Source organism: Elephantulus edwardii, unplaced genomic scaffold (genome assembly GCF_000299155.1).
Source record: "Elephantulus edwardii isolate Elephantulus edwardi_28Jun2011 unplaced genomic scaffold, EleEdw1.0 scaffold00209, whole genome shotgun sequence".
NCBI classification, from domain to species: Eukaryota; Metazoa; Chordata; class Mammalia; order Macroscelidea; family Macroscelididae; genus Elephantulus; species Elephantulus edwardii.
The window spans coordinates 2719374-2743180 of record NW_006399959.1 but is presented as its reverse complement, the minus strand read 5'-3'; the positions used below and the strand labels follow the sequence as shown (position 1 = coordinate 2743180).

The window sequence follows — 23807 nt, the reverse complement described above, 5'->3', positions numbered from 1 at the left end:
AAGATTTTGGTTTTTAACACAAAAGCTGTTTGTAACTATGTTTGAAAAGTCACTTCATTTATCCTCTTAAGAGACAGTTTAAAGAGTGTTCATCTTTTAGTGTTAAACTGTTGTTCTTGCTGTTGAGTGTTGACTTCCACTCACAGCCATTTCCTTGTGTACAACAGAACCGAACCCAGCCTATCCTGTGCCGTTCTTAAAGTGTCTCCTGTACTTTCTGCAGTCACTCAAGTCTGTCTTCCTCTCTTTCATTGACCTACAACATGGTGTCCTTCTGTTATCCAAGCGCATGAGAAGGTGTCTCACCTCACCATCTTTGCTTTAATGGATGTTCTGACTACACGTATTCCATGGCATATTTATTTGTTCTTTTAGCAGCCTGTAGTATATTCAGTATTTGCCAACACCACTGTTTAAAGGCTAAAGGCATCAGTTCTTTCCTTGCTTTTTATATTCATTGTTCAACTTCTTTTGCAATTTCTTGTGTTTTCCTAATTGACTTAACGTGAGTTTGGTTGGTTTTTTTTTTAAATACCCCTGATGCATTTGGAAATAAGTAAAAACAGTTACCTCTAAGCCTCTGTGGTATTGGAAATGATGCTGTCTTCTGGAATTAAATGCTTATTTCTAAATCAATTCTTCCAGGCGGTGTACATGATGCCCACAGAGGGGGATGACTCATCCAGAAGTGTCCCTTTTGCACTACAGAGAGTGTTCTATGAGCTGCAGCACAGTGAGAGGCCTGTTGGAACAAAACGGCTGACCAAGTCATTTGGGTCTGTATTGATAATCAGCCCTTCCCATGCTGCTTGCTCCTCTGAGGGATGAACAAGTGGAGAAATTCAGCGTGTGGGTGTCAATGTTGCCAGGCCTGACTACACTGTGCCAGTGTGCTTTTGTCTCTGGGTTTTGCGGTATCTTTTTGCAAATGGAAGCTAGGTGTTGGCGTTTTCCTTCAGAAGTTACCTGCTGCTTAAAATTTTCAAGGAGAGAGCATGTATGATATTCAAGTCCATGTACATGTACACTGATTTGCATCCATCACCTTCCTTAACCTTAAGATTTTCAGACCAGATGCAAAAGCTGCAGGCTTTTTTGTGTCAATTTGTGATTGGTTATGTCTTGAATTAGAACCCAGAAAGCTGCTGCTGTGAGGAGCTTCCAGCTTGATAGGGACTTGTACAACAGAGTAGGGCTGCCCCGTGAGGCTTCTGAGAATGCTCTTTATGGGACCGAGCTGCCCCTGAAAGCCATCTCTGTGAGGAACTTTTAGGTCAATAGTGAACCTTAGGATGGTGTAGACCTGCCCCTTGAGGCTTGTGAGAATGATCTGTATGGGACCAGACTGCCTCATTTTTCCCCCCCGTAAAGCTGCTGGAGGGTTTGAACAACTGATGTTTCTGTTAGCAGTCAAGTGCTTTACCCACTGTGCTACCTGGACTCATTTTTCCTGTAATTATGTTCTTTTCACCTCCCTCAAAAAAAAAACTACATAAAAAAGAATTTAAAAAATAATAGTTGAAAGGGAAGATTTACCCAGAATAAAGCTCACAAGGCAGGAAGGGGGAGGGTAGAGGAAAGAATGGAAATAAGAACCACAGAGAGATGGTGGGAAGAGTGTTGGCACAGTCTGGGGACTATAATTGGCAGCACAGAAGAGAATGCATACCAGAGGCTGCTTGGGGTACCAGACCAGTCTTGTAGATTCACTCAGATCACAATGGGAAAGGAAGGGATCGGGATGATTGATGATGCCCAGGGTAGCTATTGAAGCCAAGTGACTTGCATCTTGACTCTCATATGAGATGCAGGAGTGTAACTGCTGATGCTCATTTTCTTTCAAAGGTGGGAAACTTTAGACAGCTTCATGCAGCATGATGTTCAGGAGCTATGTCGTGTGGTAAGTTCCATGCAGGCCCAGAACCTCCAAGTACTCACATGTCCCACTATTTAAAGCCACTCATCTTTATTCAAGACAAAAATCAAGCTGGCGACATAGTCTGAGCTCTCTAGGTTAAAAGCCAGAAATTGGAAAAAGGAAATGTTAAGGGATGAGAGTCCACTTTTAATGTGTCCAGCTAGTCAGATACAAGTGACCGACGGAGGCAGCAGCCCTAATTGTTCGAAATGACTAAAATGCTGGCCTCTATTGATGCACAGAGTTGTCTCCAGGAACCTCCCTTTCTTTGTCATTGAGGCCAACTTTTTGAATTTTCCAGTTTTGTGATTCTTGTCCCATTAGACAAACACACAAGTACCTGGCTACTCAAGGTAATTGACTGGGCATGATGTGGGTTTTATTTTTTTAGTACTAGCCAGATTGAATTGAGTTCTTCAACCTCCATAGACCAGTGAATCCTCTTTGACAAGCTCAGTCTCATTCATCTCTTGGTGTAGTGGTCCCTCCAGTGTTCCATTTACATGATTTCTTACAGAGATGAATATGTGGAATTCTAATAGTACTCTAACCAAACCAAAACCACTACATCAAATTGTTTTCAACTTACAGTGACCCATAGGTATCAGAGGCGTTGAGTCTTTATGGGAGAACACAGCCTCTCTCCCAAGGAGCAGCAGGTAGATTGAAACCACTATGCTTTTTTATCTCGGTCTTTCACACGCGCATGCACACATACATAACTGTTACACACTCTCACTCTTCATTGCCATCAAGTAGGAACCAACTAACTCATAGCTAAGCCTCCATTGGACTTCAAATCAGTAAGTCACACAGAAAAGATTGCCCATCTTTCTGCCTCAGAGTGGGAATTCAGAGTATCCAGAGAGATTGTGCCTCTGGTTTAGCAGCAACAACCTGTACGCCTTCCATCACTGAGTCCCTCCTGGTTCGCAGTCTTAACATATGATGCCCTACACCATCCGGGCACCTTTCCATATCCATATACACTGCTGAACGAACCCATTCCAAGTCATAGTGACCCGCCATTGGGTTTCCAGGGTAACAGATCAGTATAGAAGACGACTGTAGGTCTCCCAGAGAGCACCTACTAGATGTGAAACACCAGCCTTTTCATTTATCAGCTTAGCACATTATACACTGAGCCACCAGCTCTTCATTAAGCCTGTATTAAGGACTTATTCTCTATTGTATTTGCATTTTTTGTCTTATAAATACACAACCAGGGAAGAGGATTTTGTATGTTTTTTTATGTCAACAGTCATCATATTTATAGCCTAGAATTTCTTGGGCCACTGACATTTCCTTGTCAGGTTTCTGAGTATACCATCTGCAAGTTACCATACTTAGTTGAATGTACATTTTCTTTTTTTTAAAGCCAAGACTTATCTCTTTCAGTTGCTTGATGATGTAGAAAAGTTGATGAGGGGCACATGTGTAGAAGGCACCATCCCTAAATTATTCAGAGGAAAAACGGTGGTATGTCATGGTTGTTTTCAATGATTGCTTTTAAAACATACTCTATAGAGTGTTTTGTTTTGTTTTTTTTTTTACTGCTAACATTTTGCCTGTCATCTTCCCATTCTTTGTAGTCCTACATCCAGTGTAAAGATGTTGACTATCGATCTGAGAGAAGAGAAGATTACTATGATATTCAACTAAGTATCAAAGGAAAGAATAACAGTAAGTGTGTGCATATAGGTAAGAGCCTTTGAGAACTTCAGCTATGGTTTATCATTATTATTTGAGTGAAAATTTACAAAGCAAGTTGATTTTTCACTTTATCATTCATACACTTTTTGCTTTATAAAATTAACTATAGTATCCACAAGGTAATCAGACTTTGCCATTTCCTCCTGTTAATTCTTATTTCCATTAATCATCTGGCCTACCCCTTCCTGCCTATAAGGCTTTAACTTTGGGCAGATGTTCTTTTGACTTTTCATGGCTGGTTATTCTAAGGAGTGCTTGTCCCCCTAGTGTGATTGGTCACTTTAGAGGCCTGGCTGTGGTTTGGCTGAAAGTTGATCCAGCTGGGTGAGTTTTGCTCCAGTCTTGAAGAGTAAAAGCCATAGTTTTGGGAGTCCTGGCAGTCTCCAGCAGACAAGTAAGCCTTAATATTTCAGAGTTTTGTTCCACATTGGCCCCCTGCCTCAACGTATCCAGGATCTTTTCCTCTGAACACTTTCAGAGTGGCCAGAGGTGGTAACTGGGCACCATCTAGTTCTTCTGGTCTCATGTTCATGGAATTTGGCTTTGGTTTATTGTACCACTTAAACAAGTGCTCTTATAATGTGTATATATACCACATTACAGAGAGATGCCCAAGTGAATACAGACTTGTAACCCTTCCATACATGAGAGACAGATTGACACAAGGCAGTCCTACCTGGTCCTGTCTCAGTCACCACCTCCTCTTAGAGAAAAGCACTGTGGGCTTCTGGCACCTCGGCTTTCACGTTGTAAATGCGTGCGTAAATAGAATCACCTGTCCTGTAGTCTCTCCCTTATTTCTTCTGGTCAGTGTTACACTGTGAAATTCATCTGTCTTCAAGGCCCTGTCTTGTGACTCCATCCTGATGAGAATGGAAGTCATTCTTTACATACTCTGGATACCAGCCCCAGCTTGGTTTATGAAACCTTGGTCCACCAAATAGCCTACCTATTCACTTCTGATATTGCTCTTAGCTGAACAGAATTCCTCCATTTTAGTGGAATCATTGCTTCCATCTTTGCATTTTGTGTCCTAGGAAATGATCACCTGTCCTAAAGTCTTGTCATTAGATGCTAGTGAGTTGGCTCCATCTCCTATACCTAGCATGTAAAAGGACAAGTCACTGCCTGATCCACCCTCTCACAGTCCCTGCCCTTCCTAGGCCCATTGGTGCAGTCACTATGGCAGACCAACTTGTTGAGAGCCTTACTCTTTGTCACTGACTCTATGTTTCCAATCATGTCCTTTTCTAGAGACTGTCGCCCTTCTGATAACATGCTCAGAGTATGTGAGAATAAGTCTCACCATCCTCACTTCAAAGGAGCATTCTTCTGAGACAGAGTTGTTCATTCATTCATTTGGCTGGCTATGGTGAAACACCCTTAGCAAGATGGATTGACACAGTGCGAGCAAGCATCAGAGATGATGAGAATGGTGCAGGAGAGGGCAAGATCTGTTGATAGGGTCATGATGAGTTGTAGTTTGCTTAGTGGCACCTAGTGACCACCTCAGTGGTAATCTTGGCCAGCACCATGATTGAAAGGCAGCAGTCTGCCTCATTTCCTGAAGTCTGAGCTCGTGGCTCCCTTCGGGAATGTTTATTGTTTTGTCTGTTCCACCTGTCTATAGTCCACCTGGAGCAGTTTTGTGGTAGAATGTCGTGATCTGTCCTTTTTCACCCTGTGTGCAGAGTGAGGTGGCCTGTCAGGGATCCTCAGGAACCCTGCAGCACATCTCTCTTGTCGCTAGGTCTGTTATATTAGTCCCTTTGCCTACAGGCCATTTCCATAGTGTCAGATAATCGCAGCCTTAATTAATTCCTGCTACCTGATAGAAATTACTAAAACTGAACCCTCCCCTCTCTCATGACTTTTAATGCCCTTAAGAAGCATAACTGGGGCCTCAGCACCTACGTGTCACCTGTTGCTGGCTTTATAACTGTGGGTGATAATGGTACATGGTACTACATTGTTCAAAAGATGGTTCAAAGGGGGCAGGGAATAAAGTTCATCAATCCCCTCATTATATTCTGTTTTATGTACCTGTGTGTAACACATATATACTTAAGTCCAGCCAAACCCTCTGCCAGCAGAACTACTGGTGATTGTAATTGCTCGCCTTTCAGTTAGCAGCCAAATAGGCTATGCTACCAGGAGAACTGTGTGTGTGCACATGCACATGGTACATACACACATATACACAGCTGTATATACACAAATACATGCATGTGTAAACATGTAATACCTACAAACATGTTTATATGTACACGTGTGTGTGTGTGTACGTGCATGCGTGTTTGCCTACTGCTGTCACCTCAATTTAGACTCCTGACAACTCTCCCTTGGATTTTTTTTTCTCCCTTGTATTTTTGAGGCTGTAAATCTTTACAAGAATAGACTGCATCGTTTTGCCCATGAGGCAGCTAGTAGATTCAATCTATATGTATTTAATGATATATATGTTGTTAGGAGTCCAAATCAATTTTACAGCAGAGTGTGTGTGTGTGTGTGTGTGTGTGTGTGTGTGTGTGTATTTTTATATATTTATATATATGTGAGTAGTGGTGTATGTGTAGTTTATATATGTGTGTGTGTGTTATATAACTGTTATGTATGTATATAATTAGTACTTAGACTGTCTAGGGCATACAATAATGGCTTTGGTTGACTTTCTCTTTCTCTCTCTCTCAAGTCTTTGAATCATTTGTGGATTATGTGACAGTAGAACAACTAGTCGGGGACAATAAGTACGATGCTGGGGAGTATGGCTTTCAGGTAACTTGCAAATTCTGTTCCCCTTTTCCCTTGTAGTGTTTCCTTTTGTTTCTGAATCTTTTACCTTACAGCTGATTAACTGTTGTGTAGTTCTGTTTTATGTGTTTCTTCTTCATGGCATCTGGGAAGGTGAAAAGGGGTAGCTGGCTGGACCCTGGCATGCTTACCATTCAAGAGGCAGAACTGCTGCCCTGCCACCTGAGGGTTGTACTGGGTGTAGGGGTCCTCACTGAGCTGCATCCTCATCTCCTGGTGTCAGTGCTGGAGCTTCCCAGTGTCACAGATAGAATTATTTGGTCACATGAACTCAATGATTCTTATTACTTCATAATGGGTTTTAGAATTAGCCATGAGTCCCATCTGCATGACAGAAGTAATGGAGGCCCTCTTGCTTCCTGAGGCCTCAGAATGGCCTGGGATTCAGGCAGCACAGCAAGCTCTCCATGCAGGCTTCCAGTCCAGGCAGGACACAGAAAGGTTGGACTTCCTACTGCCCAGCATCTGACGTTCTGGCCCTGCGGTGTCCTCATGGATCTAGAAAATCATTATCTGTGTTGCAAGCCCATAAACTCGTCACACCATTTAAGTAACATAGTGATGCAGATCCTCGGCCTGGCCTGTCCTCACAAGCCGGCCATCTTGTGTGTCACAGTGTGAAATGTGTCTTTTGGCAGTTGCCGCAGAGCTATGGTTCCCTAGCTTAGGCCAGCCACTCAGGACACCAGATGGTACATCAAAGTGTCATCCTGACAACTGTAACTGGAATAGAGTAAACCTGGAATGCTGCACAAGCATTGGGATCATCTCCCAAGAATTGCCTTATCCTAAATCTTGATGTTTTATGGTAAAGGTAAACAGTAGATATTATTTTAGAAGTCAGACAGCATAGGTGGTGCTGAAGAAGTATTTCTGTATTTCATGGTATAGTAGAAGCAAAGATTTCCTTTTACTTAGTTCCATAATTAGCATCCATGGAAATAGGAGTCAAGAAATCAGATAGCATATTGCTTTGGGAAAATCTGCCTTTAAGTGCTAAAGAGCAAGGATGTCTCTTTAGGTGTGACTGACACAAGCTGTGGGATTTTCAGTTGCTTTGTATGCATGTGAAACTTGAATAAGGAAGATCAGAGAAAAACTGATGTCTTTGAATTATAGTATTGATGAAAAATACTGAATCTAGAATGGAGCCATGCCACAGGAACCAAAATATGACTTTGAGTTCATCCCACCTCAATTTCAGAACAATCTCAAGAATAGGTTTGAGGCCTTGAACACTAGTGAGCAGAGACCTAATGAGTTGTGGGAGGATGTCAAATGTATCATCCAGGAAGAGTGCAAACAGTCATTACAGAGACAGAAGAGAAAGAAAAGACCAAAATGGATGTCAGAAGAAACTCTGAAGATTGCACTGGAGTGCAGAGAAGCCAAAGCACAAGAAAGAATTCAAGATACTAAAGAGCTGAACAGAAGATTCCAAAGGGCATCGTGGGATGACAAAGCAAAATATTACAATGAAATGTGCAAGGAGGTGGAGTTGGAAAATCAAAAGGGCCGAACTCATTCAACATTTCTTTTTTTCCCCCCAACATTTCTTAAGGTCAAGGAACTGAAGATCAAATTCAAACCTTGGGTTGTTATAATCAAGGATGCTTTAGGAAGAATATTAAATGATCGAGGAAATATTAAAAAGAATATGGAAAGAATATACTGAGTCACTGTATCGAAAGGAATTGGCAGACACAGAAGAATTTCATGAAATAACATATGAGCAAGAGCCTATGGTGATAAAGGAAGAAGTTCAAGCTGCTTTGAAAGAAATAGGAAAAAACAAGGCCCCAGGAATGGATGGTATACCAATTGACGTATTTCAGCTAATAGATGCTGCCCGGGACGTGCTCATCAAGTTGTACCAACAAATCTGGAAAACAACCACTTGGCCAGCTGACTGGAAGAGACCTATATTTGTTCCCATTCCAAAGAAGGGTGGCCCAACAGAGTGTGGAAATTACAGAACAATATCATTGATTTCACATGCAAGCAAGATTCTACTGAAGATCATCCAAAAACAACTGGAACAGCACATCAGCAGAGAACTGACAGAAGTCCAGGTTGGGTTTAGAAGGGGTCACGATACTAGTGATATTGTAGCTGATGTTAGATGGATCTTAGCTGAAAGCTGGGAATACCAGAAGAATGTCTATCTTTGTTTCATTGATTATGCAAAGGTGTTTGACTGTATGGATCATAACAAACTGTGGCTGACTCTGAGAAGAATGGGAATCCCAGAACACTTGATCGTGCTAATGCGAAACCTATACTTGGACCAGGGGGCAGTCATCTGAACAGAGCAGGGAAACACTGCATGGTTCAAAATTGGGAAAAAGTGTATGCCAGGGATGTGTCCTATCTCCATACCTTTTCAACCTCTATGCAGAACAGATTATCCGAGAGGCCAAGCTCTAAGAGGAGAAGTGTAGCGTCAGGATTAGTGGACGATCTATCAACAATCTTCGTTATGCAGATGACACAACCCTGCTTGCTGAAACTGAGGAGGACTTGATGCACTTGCTGCAGAGGGTCAAGGACTGCAACCTCCAATATGGATTGAGGCTCAATGTCAAGAAGACAAAGATTCTCACCACTGGACCAATTGGCAGCATCAGGATGGATGGTGAAGAGATTGAGATTGCTAATAACTTTAGTTTGCTTGGCTCCACAGTCAACACTCTTGGCACCATCAGCCAGGAAATCAAAAAACATATTGCGATGGGAAAGTCAGCTGTTAGGGACCTCTCCAGGGCACTGAAGAGCAGTGGTGTCACTCTGGAGACTAAGGTGCATCTGATAGAGGCTATTGTCTTTGCAATCACTTGTTACGCATCGGAGAGTTGGACAATGACTAAGGAGGATAGAAGGAGAATTGATGCCTTTGAGCTGTGGTGCTGGAGAGGGTTAAACCGGGCTGTTCCTTAGAGGCAAGGATTCTGGGACTTCGTCTGACATACTTTGGACATGTTGTAAGGAGGGATGGGTCCTTGGAGAGGGACATCATGCTTGGGAAGGTGGAGGGATGGTGCAGGAGGGGAAGGCCCTCTATGAGATGGATTGGTTCAGTGACTGGGGTAATCGGTATGGGTGTGTCAGAGGCAGTGCAATTGGCACAGGATAGAGCAGGGTTTAGGGCTGTTTAGGGTAGCTATGAGTCGTAAGTGACTCGACGGCATATAACAACAACAGCGTGGAGCTGCCAAAAGAACAAAAACCTCTATCTTGGAGGAAGTGCAACCAGGAGGGTGGTGAACCTTCATCTCATACTGTGGACATCTTAAGCAGCAGGACCCCCGAGGTGCAATATTCTAGGGGGAAAATACTGATTGATGCAAGGAGCACCAAAAGAAAATAGACCGGAAATATACAGTCACTGCACCAAAAGGACTCCTTGATGCCTGACCCATTCAGGAGGGAGCATGTGATCCAGTGGGACTAATGGATGAAATCCACAGTGCACGGAAAGCACTGACACAAAAGACAGACCCAGAAATTGATGCAATATCAATTACGGTTTCTAGCTAAGTGATAGAGCCCTGTACAGGCTCACGTAATTTACTCCAAGAAATTTAGAAGACTGAAAGAGATCTGCATATTCCATTCCAACAAAAAGTAATTCAAAAGAGTGTGTAAATTATATAAAAAAAATCTCTACTGTTACATGCAAGTAAAAGAAGCTTTGAAATAAGGATTATCGTGGCTACTATTAGATGGAACCTCACTGAAAGCAGAGAATACCAAAAAGATGTTTATTTTGTGTTTTATTGACTATGCAAAGATACTTAACTCTGTGGATCATAACAAATTATGGCTAACGTCGAGAAGAATGGAAATCCCAGAGCACTTAATTATGTTTATGCAAAACCTGTAAGAAGTAGTTGTCTCAACAGAGCAAGGAAACATTTTACAGTTTAAAATCAGAAAAGATGTGTATCCTTTCTCCACACCTATTCAGTCTACAAGCTCAGCATATAATTAGAGAAGTTGGACTGTAGGAAAATGAATGTGTGTCAGGATTGGAGAAAGACTCAGAACAGCCTGCTTTATGCACTTGACAACCTTTTTTAACAGAAAATAAAGAGGACTTGAAGCATTTACAGAAGATCAAAGACTACAGTCTTCAGTATTGATTATATAACAATATTGGGAAAACAAAAGTCCTTACCACTGTACAAATAGGCAACATCATGATACATGGGGAAAAGATTGAAGTTGTCTACCATATGTGTTACTTTATGAAAATCACTATCTGGGATCTCTCCAAAGTGCTAATGAGCAATGATACCAGTTTAGAGACTAAGGTATGCCTGCTGTAGGCCAGGGTAATTTTAGTTGTTTTAGTATATTTATATACTTGGGAAAGTTGGACAGTGAATAAGAATGGCAGAAGAAGAATCAGTGCTTTTGAACTGTGGTGTTAGTGAAGAACAGATTACCAAGAACAGTAAAATCTGTCTTGGAGGAAGGGTAGCATATGTACTCCTTAGAGGCAAGGGAGTTGAAACTTTATCTCACATACTTGTTGTCTGTTGTCAGGAAGGACCAGTCCTTGGGGGAAAAAGACACGCTCGGAAAGATGGAGGGTCAGTCAGAGAGAAGACAGCTGCAAGCAGTGGGCTGTGACTGCACCGATGGCTTGAGCGTAGTAGAGATCCCAAGGCTAAGTTTTGATCTGGTTTTCATAGGGCCACTGTGATTGATGTGTAGTTGAGTGGACACCATTGTCATCAGGAGCCAGTTCTTGGAGAAAGACGTGTTTGCAAAGGTGAATGAGTGGAACACCCTCATTGACCTAGATTGATAAAGTGACTACAACAGTGGCCACTGTGGAGCCTGAGGGTGGGACCAGCTTTCACTCTGTTGTGTATGGGTCATTCTGAGTCGCTGTCAGCTTAGTGGTACCTAACAACAGCATTAAAAAACATGCCATTGGCTTGTGAAGAGTAACTTTATGCATTTTTGTTTTCATCTTTTCTGAGACGCTGTGTCCTCACAGAAGCATTTGTGTATGACAGAGCTGTTCTTGGCCTAGCTGCCAGCTCTCCAGCTCAGTCTCGGGCAGGTTCTGGGAGGTGCATCATTACAGCTAAGGAGGAACGTAGTGATTGGAATTGTGGCCGATGTGGAGAGGTGTGTCAGGAGGGTCTCGGCGATGAGTTGGTGGAGAAGACACAGCCTTCAGGAAGAAGGAGTAGACTGAGAAGTCAGAGAAGGGGAAAGACAGTGCCTCATGGAGACGAGAGGTGCTGTGTAGGGGACGGTGTGGCACAAGGGTGATGTCCTGTAGCACAGGATAGCTATGTGGAGTGGTACCTGAATCACATCATCTTTGCAGAAGCTGGCGTGAACAGTAAACGCCTCTCATTGCTCCTGCATCCTGCTCTGGAGAGGGAAGTGGCTCTGACTCCCCAGCCTGGACACCTGGTGGCACTGGTTCTGGTCAGAGGCTGCACAGCACTGCAGTTTGTCTTATCTGTTGTTCTGTGCTTCTGTGTTTCCGTCATGCTAGCTGATGACCAGATGCAGCAAATGACTGAATCTCAGTTGACCTTACTGGTCCTGTGGCTGGACACTGAGACAGAGCCTAATCTAAGTAGAGAGGAGGTTCCTCCCACATGCAGCACTGCAACTTCAGTTTAAGTAGTAGAGAAAAGGATTTCAAGGTGCTGTGGTTTCTCTCTGAACCTCCATCCTCTTCCCGCACCTCCCACAAAAGTCCCCACTCCTTCCAAACTGGTATGTAGAACTGTTGCAAGCATGGCTCCAGTACCAGCTGAGTGAACTAGATTCTTGTTTCTTTTTTGATGTGCAGGAAGCAGAGAAAGGTGTGAAGTTCTTAACTTTGCCACCTGTATTACATCTCCAGCTGATGAGATTCACCTATGATGCCCAAACAGGCCAGAATGTCAAGATCAATGACAGGTAATTACGCAAAGTGGTAAAGTTAAGATTTCCCTATAATCCTGATGTAGCAGTTGCTCAGCCCTAGAAAATATCTTGATAACATAGTGCTTACCTGCTGGACTGCTAACCAGAATGTTGATGGTTTGAATCTACCAGTCACTCTAAGAGTGAAAGATGGGCAAGATCTCCTCTATAGAGATTTATAGCCTCAGAAACCTGACAGAAGGTCACCACGAGTGGAAATCCACTTGAGGGCAGTGGAGATAGACCAGGTTAAGGTGCTCTGTTGACGGAGTAGGTTAAGTGCTGGGTTGCTAACCAGAAGGTTCCAATTTGAACTCATTAACTGCTCTGAGGGAGAAAGAAGAGACAGTTTGCTTCTGTGAGGAATTACAGCCTTGGGAACCTAGTGTAGGGTCACCATGATTGGAGTTGACTCAGTGCCGAGGGGCTTTAGGGTTTTGTTCTCAATAAAGCTATGGTATTTGGCTAACCTGCCCCTTAAAAGGTCAGTAGTTAAAACCCACCAGCTGCTCCTTGGGAGATCCTGTAGAGATGGCAGCCCTATGGGCAGTTCTGCTCAGTCCTGTAGGGTCACTGGGTCAGAATTGACTAAAGGGGAATGGGGTCAGAATTGACTAAAGGGGAATGCTCAGCTTTTTAGTTGTAAGTACTCAAAGTCCTTATGTTTTCAGTCTTTCTCTCATTTCCCTTTACTGAGGCCTCAGCTTTTCCATTGTATAGGGGTCATTTCACTGAGGAGACTTGAGAACCTGTGTCTTTCAAATTGATTTCTGTCTTTGGAGAATCTTCTGATCGTCTGAGGTCCTCTGTGCACTGTGGCAGATAAAATCCATGAATATAGCACCCTTTTTTACTTTACACTTTTTGCATTTGCCAAGAGTTATTTTCTCTTATAATTTGAGTGAAAGTATACAAAGCAAATTGTTCTCCATTCTACCATTCCATTATATTTTGTTTTTATGACACTCACTACTGACAGTGTAACCAAGCTTTTCCTACATACTCACTGTCATTCTTGTTTCTAGTCATCCTCTTATCCTACCCCTTCCTGCTTTCTCAACTTTCTGCCTAAGAAGTCTACTCTTTTAATCTTAGGTGTTTATTCTAAGGAATGTGCCTCCCTGGTATCATTGGTCATCTTGTTTGACATGTTACATTGGGAAAATTGCTTTTAGGGGCCTCTCTAAAGTACTAAAAAGCAATAATGTAACTTTAAAGATGAACGTGCTCTTGCTATGCATCTGAAAGTTGGTCATTGGCTGAGGGTGATGGTAAAAGAATATCTTTGAGTTTTGGTATTGATGAAGAGTACTGCCAGAAGACTGCCATAAATTGCCAAAGGAACAAATAAATAACCTGGAGAAGGTGTCATCAGAGTGCTCTTAAGAGGAAAGGACCATGAAGCATTATCTCATGTACTTTGGGCATGTTGTTAGGAGGTCTTGGGGCTTCCCTAGGTTCTATTGAACCAGTAATTCTGGCTATTTTTATGTTTTTTAGTTTTGTTCCACATTGTCTGACCATTGTGTTCAAGACTTTCCAAATCATTCTATTTAAGACATTCAATCCAAAATTCTCTTAGAGTGGCCTGCCAGAGTAGTCAAGCACCATCTAGTTCTGGTCTCAGTGTCCTGGAGGACATCACTAGAATGTCTAATGAATTCGTTCTTGGTTAGAATGCAGGTGTTAACCTTGGATATGGAGTGTGATGTTAGTGTTTTGAAATAGGATTCTCCAGTTTTTTTCCATCTCTCAGTTGCTATTGACATACAGAATATGCCGAAATCTTTAAGAAGGCTGCAGTGGCGAGAGGGGTGCTGTTTCAGGGAATGTTCTCTAGATCTTTTAGGGACTGGGTATAAGAATGATGCTTCACACTGCTTTACCTGCTTTAGAATGTGAAGTTTGTATCCTCGTTGGTTTGCTGGAAAACAGTGTTGAGGGAGCCTTCCACCAGGAGTGGGGAGCAGCCATCAGGGACTCTTTGATCCTCTCTCTCTCTGGCTGTGACATGCAAGCACCTCAGGTTAGCAGTCTGAGGGCCAGTTCCAGTGGGTTTTGTTTTCTACTTACCTTTTTTATTGGAATTAGCTTACTACGTAGAAGATCATGAGATTTCATACAAAAATCTAGTCTTTGACTCAGCTAACACCAGAACTACTAGGAATATACCCCAAGGAAATTAGAACTGAAAGATGAACATATGCTATGTTCATAGTAGTGTTCCTTACATTAGCAAGAAAATGGAAACAGCCCAAATGCCAATCAACAAATGAATGGATTGAGAAATTGTGTTGCGTTTACACAATAGAATACTATGCAGCATTAAGGAACAATGCATGGGAGAAAGCATTATGGTGGTGAGTGAACTCAGTCTCATAAGGACAAATACTGCAGGAGACCATTATTTTTATAAAAAATAGAAGGCTGAGTAAGATGTGTGCGAATGTCCAGAAAGAGAAACGGAGCAGAAAAGGGGGAAAGGTGGAAATCATTAAGATAGTGATGAGTTTAGTGGGTAGATGGAGGGGAAGAGGAATGTGTGTGTGTGTGTCTCTCTCTCTCTGTGTGTGTGTGTTTAAATTAAATGGGAACTCAAACATAGGGTAATAATAGGCATAGATCAATAGTAATTATATAAAATAATTTACAAGAATGATTGTATGAAACAGTATAAATGAAAGATTGTATAACATGCAGTGTACATGAATGAAACACAGTGGAGAAGGGATTATTGTAAGCCAATAATTTTAAAATATCCAGTCTTATAGTAAAATCACACAACATCTCTGGACCTGAGTGGCAGCTGCCCTCTCGGAGCAGGGCACCTTTCTTGTCTTCATGGCAGCCTTCTTGCTCTGCCTGACTTTTCTCTCTGTTCTCTGAGGGCATTTTGAGTTGGCACCCTGGTGAGAACATTTGACCAGTTGCCATTCTTAGATGTCTTTGAGTCAACCCCAACTCCTAGCACCCCTATGTATAGAGAACAAAGCTCTGTCTGCCCTGTACCATCCTTAAAACTGGAGCAGTATCTGAGCCCCTTGTTGCAGTTACAGTGTTGAGCTTTCCTTTTGAAGGGTTTCTTTCATCAATACTCTGCTTTTCCAAGCATAATACCTTATTCAGATGCAGATGACACAACCTTGCTTGCTGAAGCTGAAGAGGATATGAGGCATTTGCTGCAGAAGGTCAAAGACTGTAGTCTTCACTGTGGAATGAAGCTCAACATCAAGAAAACAAAGATTCTCACCACTGAGTTGGCAACTTCATGATGGACAGAGTAGAGATTGAGATTGTTGATAACTTCAGTTTGTTTGGCTCCATAATCAACACTCTTGGCGCCAACAGTCAGGAAATCAGAAGATGAATTGAAGCATTTTTATTGTAGGGTCCACAATTTGATGGGTGGAGGGATGGGTGGGTAAAGGAAAAGGGAAAGTTCTGGCGATGTGAAAAACAATGTAGATGAACTTTATATTAAAAAAAAAAGGTTAATTGCTTTGGGAAAGTCTTTCAGAGATCTCTCCAAAGTGCTAAAGGGCAGTGATGTCATTCTAGAGACTAAGGTGCACCTGATTCAGGCCATGGTCTTCTCAATTACTCATTATAGAACTGAGAACTGGACAGTAACAGAGGATGGTAGAAGTATCGATGCCTTTGAGTTGTGATGCTGGAGAAGAGAGAAGAGTGTTGGACATGCTGTGGACTACTAAGAGAACAATCAGTTCTTTCCTGGACAGAATGAAACCAGGATGCTCTCTGGAGGCAAAGATTTTGAACTTTCGTCTCACATATTTTGAGCACATGGCCAGGAGGGACCAGTCCTTGGAAAAATGGACCTCATGCTTGCAAGGGTGGAGGGACAGCCAAGGGGAGGAAGACTCAAAATGAGATGTACTGACTTAGTGACTGGAGAAATGGGTTTAGGTCTGTCAAAGACAGTGATATTGGCTCAGAATAGTGCAGGACACTCAGCATCGCTATGAGTTGGACGCAACTCGATGGTATATAACAAGATCACCAACAATTCTGCTTTTCCAAGCATGATTCCCTTCTTCAAGAATTGATCCCTCCTGTTAAGTCTAGAGTGTGTGACCCTAAGTCTTGCCATCCTCATTCCTCAGGAGCACCTGTTCTTATGGTAGTCCATTGAATTTTCACTATTCTTCACTCGCATCCTAACTCAGAGGCATCAGTTCTCCTTTAGCCTGCTGTGTTCATTACCCATCTTTAACATACATAGAAAGCAGTTGAAACTCTCTTGAGTAAGGTGCACTTTTTTCTTTTAATCTGACATCCTTTCCTCTTTAGCACTTGAGAGAGGTCCTTGATAGCAGGACCCAATATAATACTTCCCGCCCCATATTTTTGTTCTGTGGTGTTGAGTTGCCTGCAGTCCATGGTGACTCTTTGTATAGCAGCTCTGAAGCCCATCCTGTTCTGAGCCAATCTCACTGATTCTGACACACCTACCCCATTAATCCAGTTACTGTATAAATCTATCTCATCTGGGGCCTTCCTCTCCTGCACTGTCCCTTCACCCTTCCAAGTGCGGTGTTATTCTTTGAGGATGGGTCCATTCTGGCCAAGTATGTGAGATGGACATTCAAAATTCTAGCTTCTAAGGAGAAACTTCCAAGGTTTCACCCTCTCTAAGACAGACTTACTTGTTTTCTTGGCAGTCCATATTATGTTTCTCCAACATTACAACTCAAAAGGCAAGCTGTAATTGTTAACAACTTCGATCTCTTCTCCAGCTATCATGGTGTTGCCAGTTGGCCCAGTGGTGAGAATCTTTATCTTTTTAATGTTGAGCTTTAATCCACATTGAAGACTACAGTCCTTGACCTTCTGCAGCAAGTGCTTCATAACATAGGTTGTTGATGAGTCGTCATCAATCCTGAAACCACATTATCCTCCTAAAGACCCAGCTTCCCGAGTGGTCTGTTCTGCATATAGATTGAAAAGGTATATGGAGTGCATCCCTGACACGTTCCTTTTCAGATTTTGAACCATGCAGTGTTTCCTTGCTCTGTTTTGAGAACTGCTTCCTGGCCCAAGTATAAGTTTCACATAAGCACAATTGCGTGTTTTTGGGTTCCCATTTTCCTCAAGGTTAGTCATGATTTATTGTGATCCACACAATCAAATATCTTTACATCATCAATGAGACACAGGTAGACATTCCTCTGTTACTCTTTACTTTCTGCCAAGATCCATCTGGTAGTTCTCTGTCAATGTACTGTTCCAATTGTTTTTTGTTAGTCTTCAGCAGGATTTTGCTAGCATGTTGTATTAATGATATTGCTTGATAATTTCCACACTCTGTCAGGTCACCTGGAATGAGAATAAACATGGATCTCTTCCAGTCAGTTTGCCAAGTAGTTGTCCTCCAGATTTCTTGGCATAACCTGGTGAGCATATTGAGGGCACCGTCTGATTGTTGAAATATGTCAATTGGTATTTTGTCAATTCCTAGGGCTTTGTTTTTTTCCAAGTCCTTCAGAGTAGTCTGAATTTCCTCCTTCATCAACATTGCCTCTTGGGTCATAAATTATGTTTCTCAAAATTCTTCTGTGTCATCCAATTCTTTTTGGTACCGTGACTCTGTCTACTCCTTCCATCTTCTTTTAATGCTTCCTGAATCAATTCAATATTCTGCCTGTAGCATCAGCATTGCAACTCGTGGCTTGAATTTGTTCTTTAGTTCCTTTAGCTTAAGAAATGCTGAACAAGTTCGGCCCTTTTATTTTCTGACTCCAGCTCCTTGCACATTTCATTATACTACTTTGCTTTGTCTTCTGAGCTGTCCTTTGACATTTTCTCTTCAGCTCCTTAATTTCTTGGTTTTTTTCCCTTTGCTTCTCAGCACTTGAGTACAATATTCAGTCTCTTCTGACATCCATTTTTGGTCTTTTCTTCTTCCTTCTTTGTAATAAACTTTAGCGTTCTTCATGGACGATATTCTTAGTATCTTCCCACAACTCATCTGATCTTTGTTCATTAGTCTTCAAGGCCTCCAATGTTTTTCCGAGTTGGTTTTTATATTCAGGGGGCGATAGACTCAAGATCAGATTTTGATTCCTATGGATATGATTTGACCTTCTTTAGCTTTAATTTTAACTTAGTTGATGGTCTCTGTTCCACAATCAGTACCTGACCTACTAATACATTTTTTTTTTCTTTAAAATTTTTTTCTAGTAATACTTTATCTCCGCCCCCAGCAATTCTCTTTCTTTTTTTTTAAATGCTTTTTTTTTCCAGTGTGTACTGTTGAATCTGATCCGATTGGCACAGGAGGAGATTGCCCCTCCTTCTCCAGTAGAGCATCTGGTGGATTTGAACCTTGAACGTTCAGGATTGCAATCATGCACCTTCAGTTTACATCATAGCGTCTTGCCACTAGTCCACCAGAGCTTTCTCTAGTAATACTTTTAAAAATTCCTCTAGTAATACTTTTTAAAATTTCTTGACAGCTGGTTCCATGAGTATCGTTTGTATATCTAGGTAAAATGAATTAATTCACAACTTCCATCTTTCCTTTCTGTATCATGATGTTTATTAGACAAGTTTGAAGAATTTTTTCTCTATGCTGAAGTTTAATTCATACTAAAAACTGAATTCTTTGAGCTACTTCAGTAAATACTTTAAGTCTTCTTTCTTTTACACAGGCAGAGTTGCATCATCTGTAGTGGTTGATGAGTCTTCTAATCCTGATGCCACATTCTTCTTCATATAGTCCAACTTCATACTATATGGAGCAAATTTAAGCACATCTCTAGAAATCCTTGGGTGATGATGTCCCTTTACATATCTTTCCTTTCTAAGCTTAAGTTTTCCACATTTGTCAGACTACCTCCTGGACCTGCAGAATCATTCATTGGCAGTTCAGGATTGTGTACATTCTAAACACACACTCACACCCCCCCCAAACACACAACATACATTTATCACCAGACCATCTTGAGTGTAGCCTTCCTTAAATTTAAATTGATTAGATCTTCTAGTACTTTATGGCATTATTCTCATAGATCTAGCTTCAAGTTGTGTGGTACCGTATGCACACCTGTGTTTATTGCTGCATTATTCACAATAGCAAAGAGATGGAAGCAACCCAAGTGCCAGTCAATAAATGAATGGATATAATATATATGTATAAAATGGAATACTATACAGCATTAAAAAAACAATGAAATAGTAAAACATTACACAAAATAGGGGATCCTTGAGGACAGTATGCTAAGTGAAATATATCCATCACAAAAGGATAAATACTGCATAACACCACAATTATAAAATAAGACAGACATTGAGGGGTTGAGGAAGGAAGAGGGAAAGAGTGATAATGAACACTGCATTGGAACAGATGAGGGAAAGAACTGTCCAAAAGGAATATATGGTTATTCATTATATGTATGAGAATAATCCTGAACAAAGGGTGACCTTAGGAGGAAGAAAGAAGAGGGTTACAAAATGTGCAAAAATGAATAAATAAAGGGGGGGGAAATGTGCAGTACCACATGGAGAACTGATAACCCCTAATGATTAGGGTCAGGTGCAAGTCAAATGCCTATTTATTTTTCCTAGATTGATGAGCCTATCAACCAGGAGGCTGGTCTGCAAACACTGTAACCCAACTGTGAAATGTCCAACAGACATGAAAGCTGCATTTTTCAGAATAGGTTATTTGGGAGTTTTGATTTTTTTTTATTTTTTAAATAGGTTTGAGTTTCCTGACCAGTTGCCACTTGATGAATTTTTGCAAGATCCTGATCCCATGGACCCTGCCAATTACATCCTTCACGCTGTCCTGGCTCACAGTGGAAACAACGAAGGAGGACATTATGTGGTTTATCTAAACCCTGAAGGGGATGGCAGGGTAAGTGCGCGGCTGGGAGCAGAGCTGAATGTGAGACCTGGGGGAGGTTAAATGCTGGATCCAGACTGCAGCCTCCCTAATGGGTGCCCCTCAATGTAGTTGTCTGTCTTGGCTGCTAAAACATGTCCTGTCGCTTTATCCTTTCTATGGCTGAAGCTTGAAAAGGGAACCTAGGCTAGTGATGCATCCTTCACTTGTGTAGCTCCCTGTTGGTAACTAAAGGAGTTCTAGTGTGTAGAGAATTTTCCTGCTAGCCTCTCTGGCTGTTCACATCCACCATTGGCTCTAAGAGACCAAGGTAGGCAGTCACAGGTCTGATTTACACCCTTGGAAACCCACTGGTGGGTCAGCTATGAGTCCATTCCAGCACAAGTCACAGTGAGTAAGTGGTTTGTGACTGACACCAGGCTTTACAGCTTGTAAGTCAAACTCAGGACAAGTCCTTGTGTGCCATATGGAACTGTGCTCCATAGAGGGTTTTTTCCTTCATCTGGTTTTCCATTCAGTTATTCATGTATGTTCTGTTTAAAGACATTAATTACAGTCCCACCCCATGCAACACCTTGTTAACACTTCCTCCTAAGGTTCTTCTTTCCATTAATCCTAAGCCTTCTGCCTCTGAGTTTTTCTTGGGACAGATGCTGCCCTTTTGATCTTTTCTGATTAATTGTATTCTTCCCAGGAGGAGACTGCCTTTTGTGTCTTCCAAAAAATGACTGGTGCTTAACCCACTGTGCACTGCGGCTCCTTTGGGACAATTTTCAGTGGGTAAATAGTAATTAGCACTTCCCAGAGGAAGTTGCTAAGGCAAGGTTTAGGTCTAGTGTTCATTGAGTATCTATGAATCATACTCAATTCATCAGCACCTAAGAACAACAAAAGAGGATTTTGTGCAAGGCGGCAGCAAAATTGAGTGACAGTTATGGTCACTGGCTATGGAACATCCATTTGTGCTTTCTCTGCAGTGGTGTAAATTTGATGATGACGTGGTGTCCAGGTGCACAAAAGAAGAGGCCATCGAGCAGAATTATGGAGGGCCTGAGGACAGCCTGTTTCTGCATCACTCCACAAATGCCTACATGCTGGTCTATATCAGAGAATCCCAACTGAGTGAGTACCCCATCCTCTTGGCTGAGGGCTTGAGATGTGGGCCTGTGACACTAGTTGCAGTGATTGCTTTGTTATTGATGTCAGAATTAGGAGCACTGGTGGTACAGTGCATAACTTATCTGGCTACTAACCGGAAGACTGGTAGGTAGTTCAAATCCAACAGCTGCTCCGAAGTGGAAAATGAGGCACAGTGCATAACTTATCTGGCTACTAAAGGGAAGACTAGTAGTTCAAATCCAACAGCTGCTCTGAAGTGGAAAAATGAGGCAGGCTCTTGCTCTACAGATTTTTTCCCCCCATCCAGGAAATTTTTACTTTAAAAAAAATTGTGAATACATTATTTGTGACTTCAATGAAAGTTTACAGAAAAGTTGATTTTCATTCATTGTTTCACCTTTTCTTCCTTCCCTCTCCCCCAGTCCACTTTGCAATGCACCTCTATTCCAGATTATTGTTATGCACGTAATGCCTTATCATATATTCCTTTCCAACAGTTCCCCTCTTTTGTTCCAGTGCAGTGTTCATTATCTGTCCACTCTTTTCCTATTCTCCCCCCAATTCCCTCCCCCATGTCAGTGTTATTTTATAACAGCAGTGATATGCAGTATTTGTCATTTTATGACTGAGATCTTTTTTTTTTTTTAATTGTATTATTTTTTACGTGTACCGTCAAATCAGATCTGACTGGTACAGGAGGAGATTGCTCCCTCCTTCTCCAGCAGAGCATCTGGTGGATTTGAACTGCATACCTCTGGTATTGCAGTGCAGCATCTTGCCACTAGGCCACCAGAGCTCCCTATGACTGAGATCTTTAACTTAGCATACTGTCCTTCCGGCTCACCCATGCTGAGTGAGTGAGTTCATTGTTTTTCAGTCCTGCATAATATTTCATTGTGTGAATGTACCATTGTTTTTCTATTCATTTATTTGTTGATGGGCACTTGGATTGCTTCCATTGCTTCACTAGTGTGAATAACACAATAATAAGCAGGTGTGCACACACACATCTGTTTGAGTGGTGGCTTTGGTTTCTTTAGGGTATATTCCTAATAGTGGATTTGCTGGGTCAAATGGTATTTCTGTGTCCAACTTCTTGCGAAAGCACCAGACCACCTTCCATAGTGGTTGCACCATTTTACACTTCCACCAACAGTGAATAACCTCCACAACCTCGTCAGCATTTATTGTTTGCTGCTCTGTTGAACTTTGCTATTATTACTGGGGTGAGATATCTCATAGTTGTTTTATTTGCATCTCGGATGGCTAGGGATTTTCAACATTTCTTCATGTGTTTATTTGCCATCTGAATGCCTTCTTTGGTGAAGTATCTATTCATATGCTGCGCCTATTTTGCGATTAGGTTCTTTACCTTTTTCTTGAGATTTTGTTCATTTTAGGTACAAGTCCTTTATGTCATTGCCAAATATTTTTCCCCTGTCTGTAGGCTTCCTTCTTACCCTGTTGGAGATTTTTGATGTGCATAGGGATTTTATTTTTATTTATTTTTTTTTTTTGGGGATTTTATTTTTAAAAGGTTCCATTCATCTATTTTATTCTCTTCTAGTTGTAGGATGTGTGGAAATCTGTTCATGTTGTAGATTAGGGCTTCTAGAGTAGTTCTTAAGTTTTCTCTGATGAATTTTATTGTCTCTGGTTTTACTCCTGGGTCCCTGATCCACCTTAAGCTCATTGTGTATGATGTGAGGTGTGGGTCTTCCTTGAGTTTTCTAGGGTCACCTATTTTGAATAATATTTCATGAGTTCTTTTATTTCCACTGCAGCATAGTATTCCATTGTGTGAATATACCACAACTTCTCTGCCCATTCATTTGTTGATGGTACTTAGGCTTGTTTACAACTCTTTGCTGTTGTGAACAAAGCTGCAATAAACATGTATGTGCATTCTTTTTTTTTTATAAAAGCTATTTAAAATTACTTTTATTATTATGAGAGGAACAGTGCAGGAGAGAAAGACACTGGATGAGATGTATTGATATAGTAACTGGGGCTATCGGAGTAGATGTGTTGGAGTCAATGAGACTGGCATAGGACAGGGCAGGCTTCAGACACATAGAGTCACTGTGAGTTTCAGGAGACTTGACAGCACTTACCAACAACATACATAGCACAACAGTCACCATTCAGCAGTTTGTGCATGTGCAATTCAGTGACATTGCTTACAGTCTTCAAATTGTACAACTGTTCTCATTCATCTTTTTTCAGTTGTTCCTAAGTTATTGTCTTCTCTACCAATGTGTTGTTGTTGTTGTTTAATGCTGTCGAGTCGTAGACGACTCATAGCGACCCTATGAACGAACAGCCTGAGCACTGTTCGTACATAGAGTTTCCGGAAGCAAGCCATTTTGGAAGTGGATGCCGCTCCTGCTTCCAGGCTTGATTTAGTCGGGAAGCTCCAGCCAACACTGTCTACCAATG

General features: G+C 41.7%; 1 protein-coding gene across 1 annotated transcript in view; it reads left to right on the top strand.

The window, feature by feature from the left end:
* Window positions 1–23807, top strand: part of LOC102865208 (ubiquitin carboxyl-terminal hydrolase 7-like) — a 73569-nt gene that overhangs the window by 17093 nt on the left and 32669 nt on the right. Inside the window, exons 6-13 of the mRNA XM_006897478.1 lie at window positions 646–776; window positions 1846–1900; window positions 3317–3397; window positions 3511–3601; window positions 6324–6406; window positions 12267–12376; window positions 20105–20261; window positions 21227–21371. Of these exons, the coding sequence (XP_006897540.1) occupies window positions 646–776; window positions 1846–1900; window positions 3317–3397; window positions 3511–3601; window positions 6324–6406; window positions 12267–12376; window positions 20105–20261; window positions 21227–21371 (853 nt within the window). The remainder of the gene's footprint in view (window positions 1–645; window positions 777–1845; window positions 1901–3316; window positions 3398–3510; window positions 3602–6323; window positions 6407–12266; window positions 12377–20104; window positions 20262–21226; window positions 21372–23807) is intronic.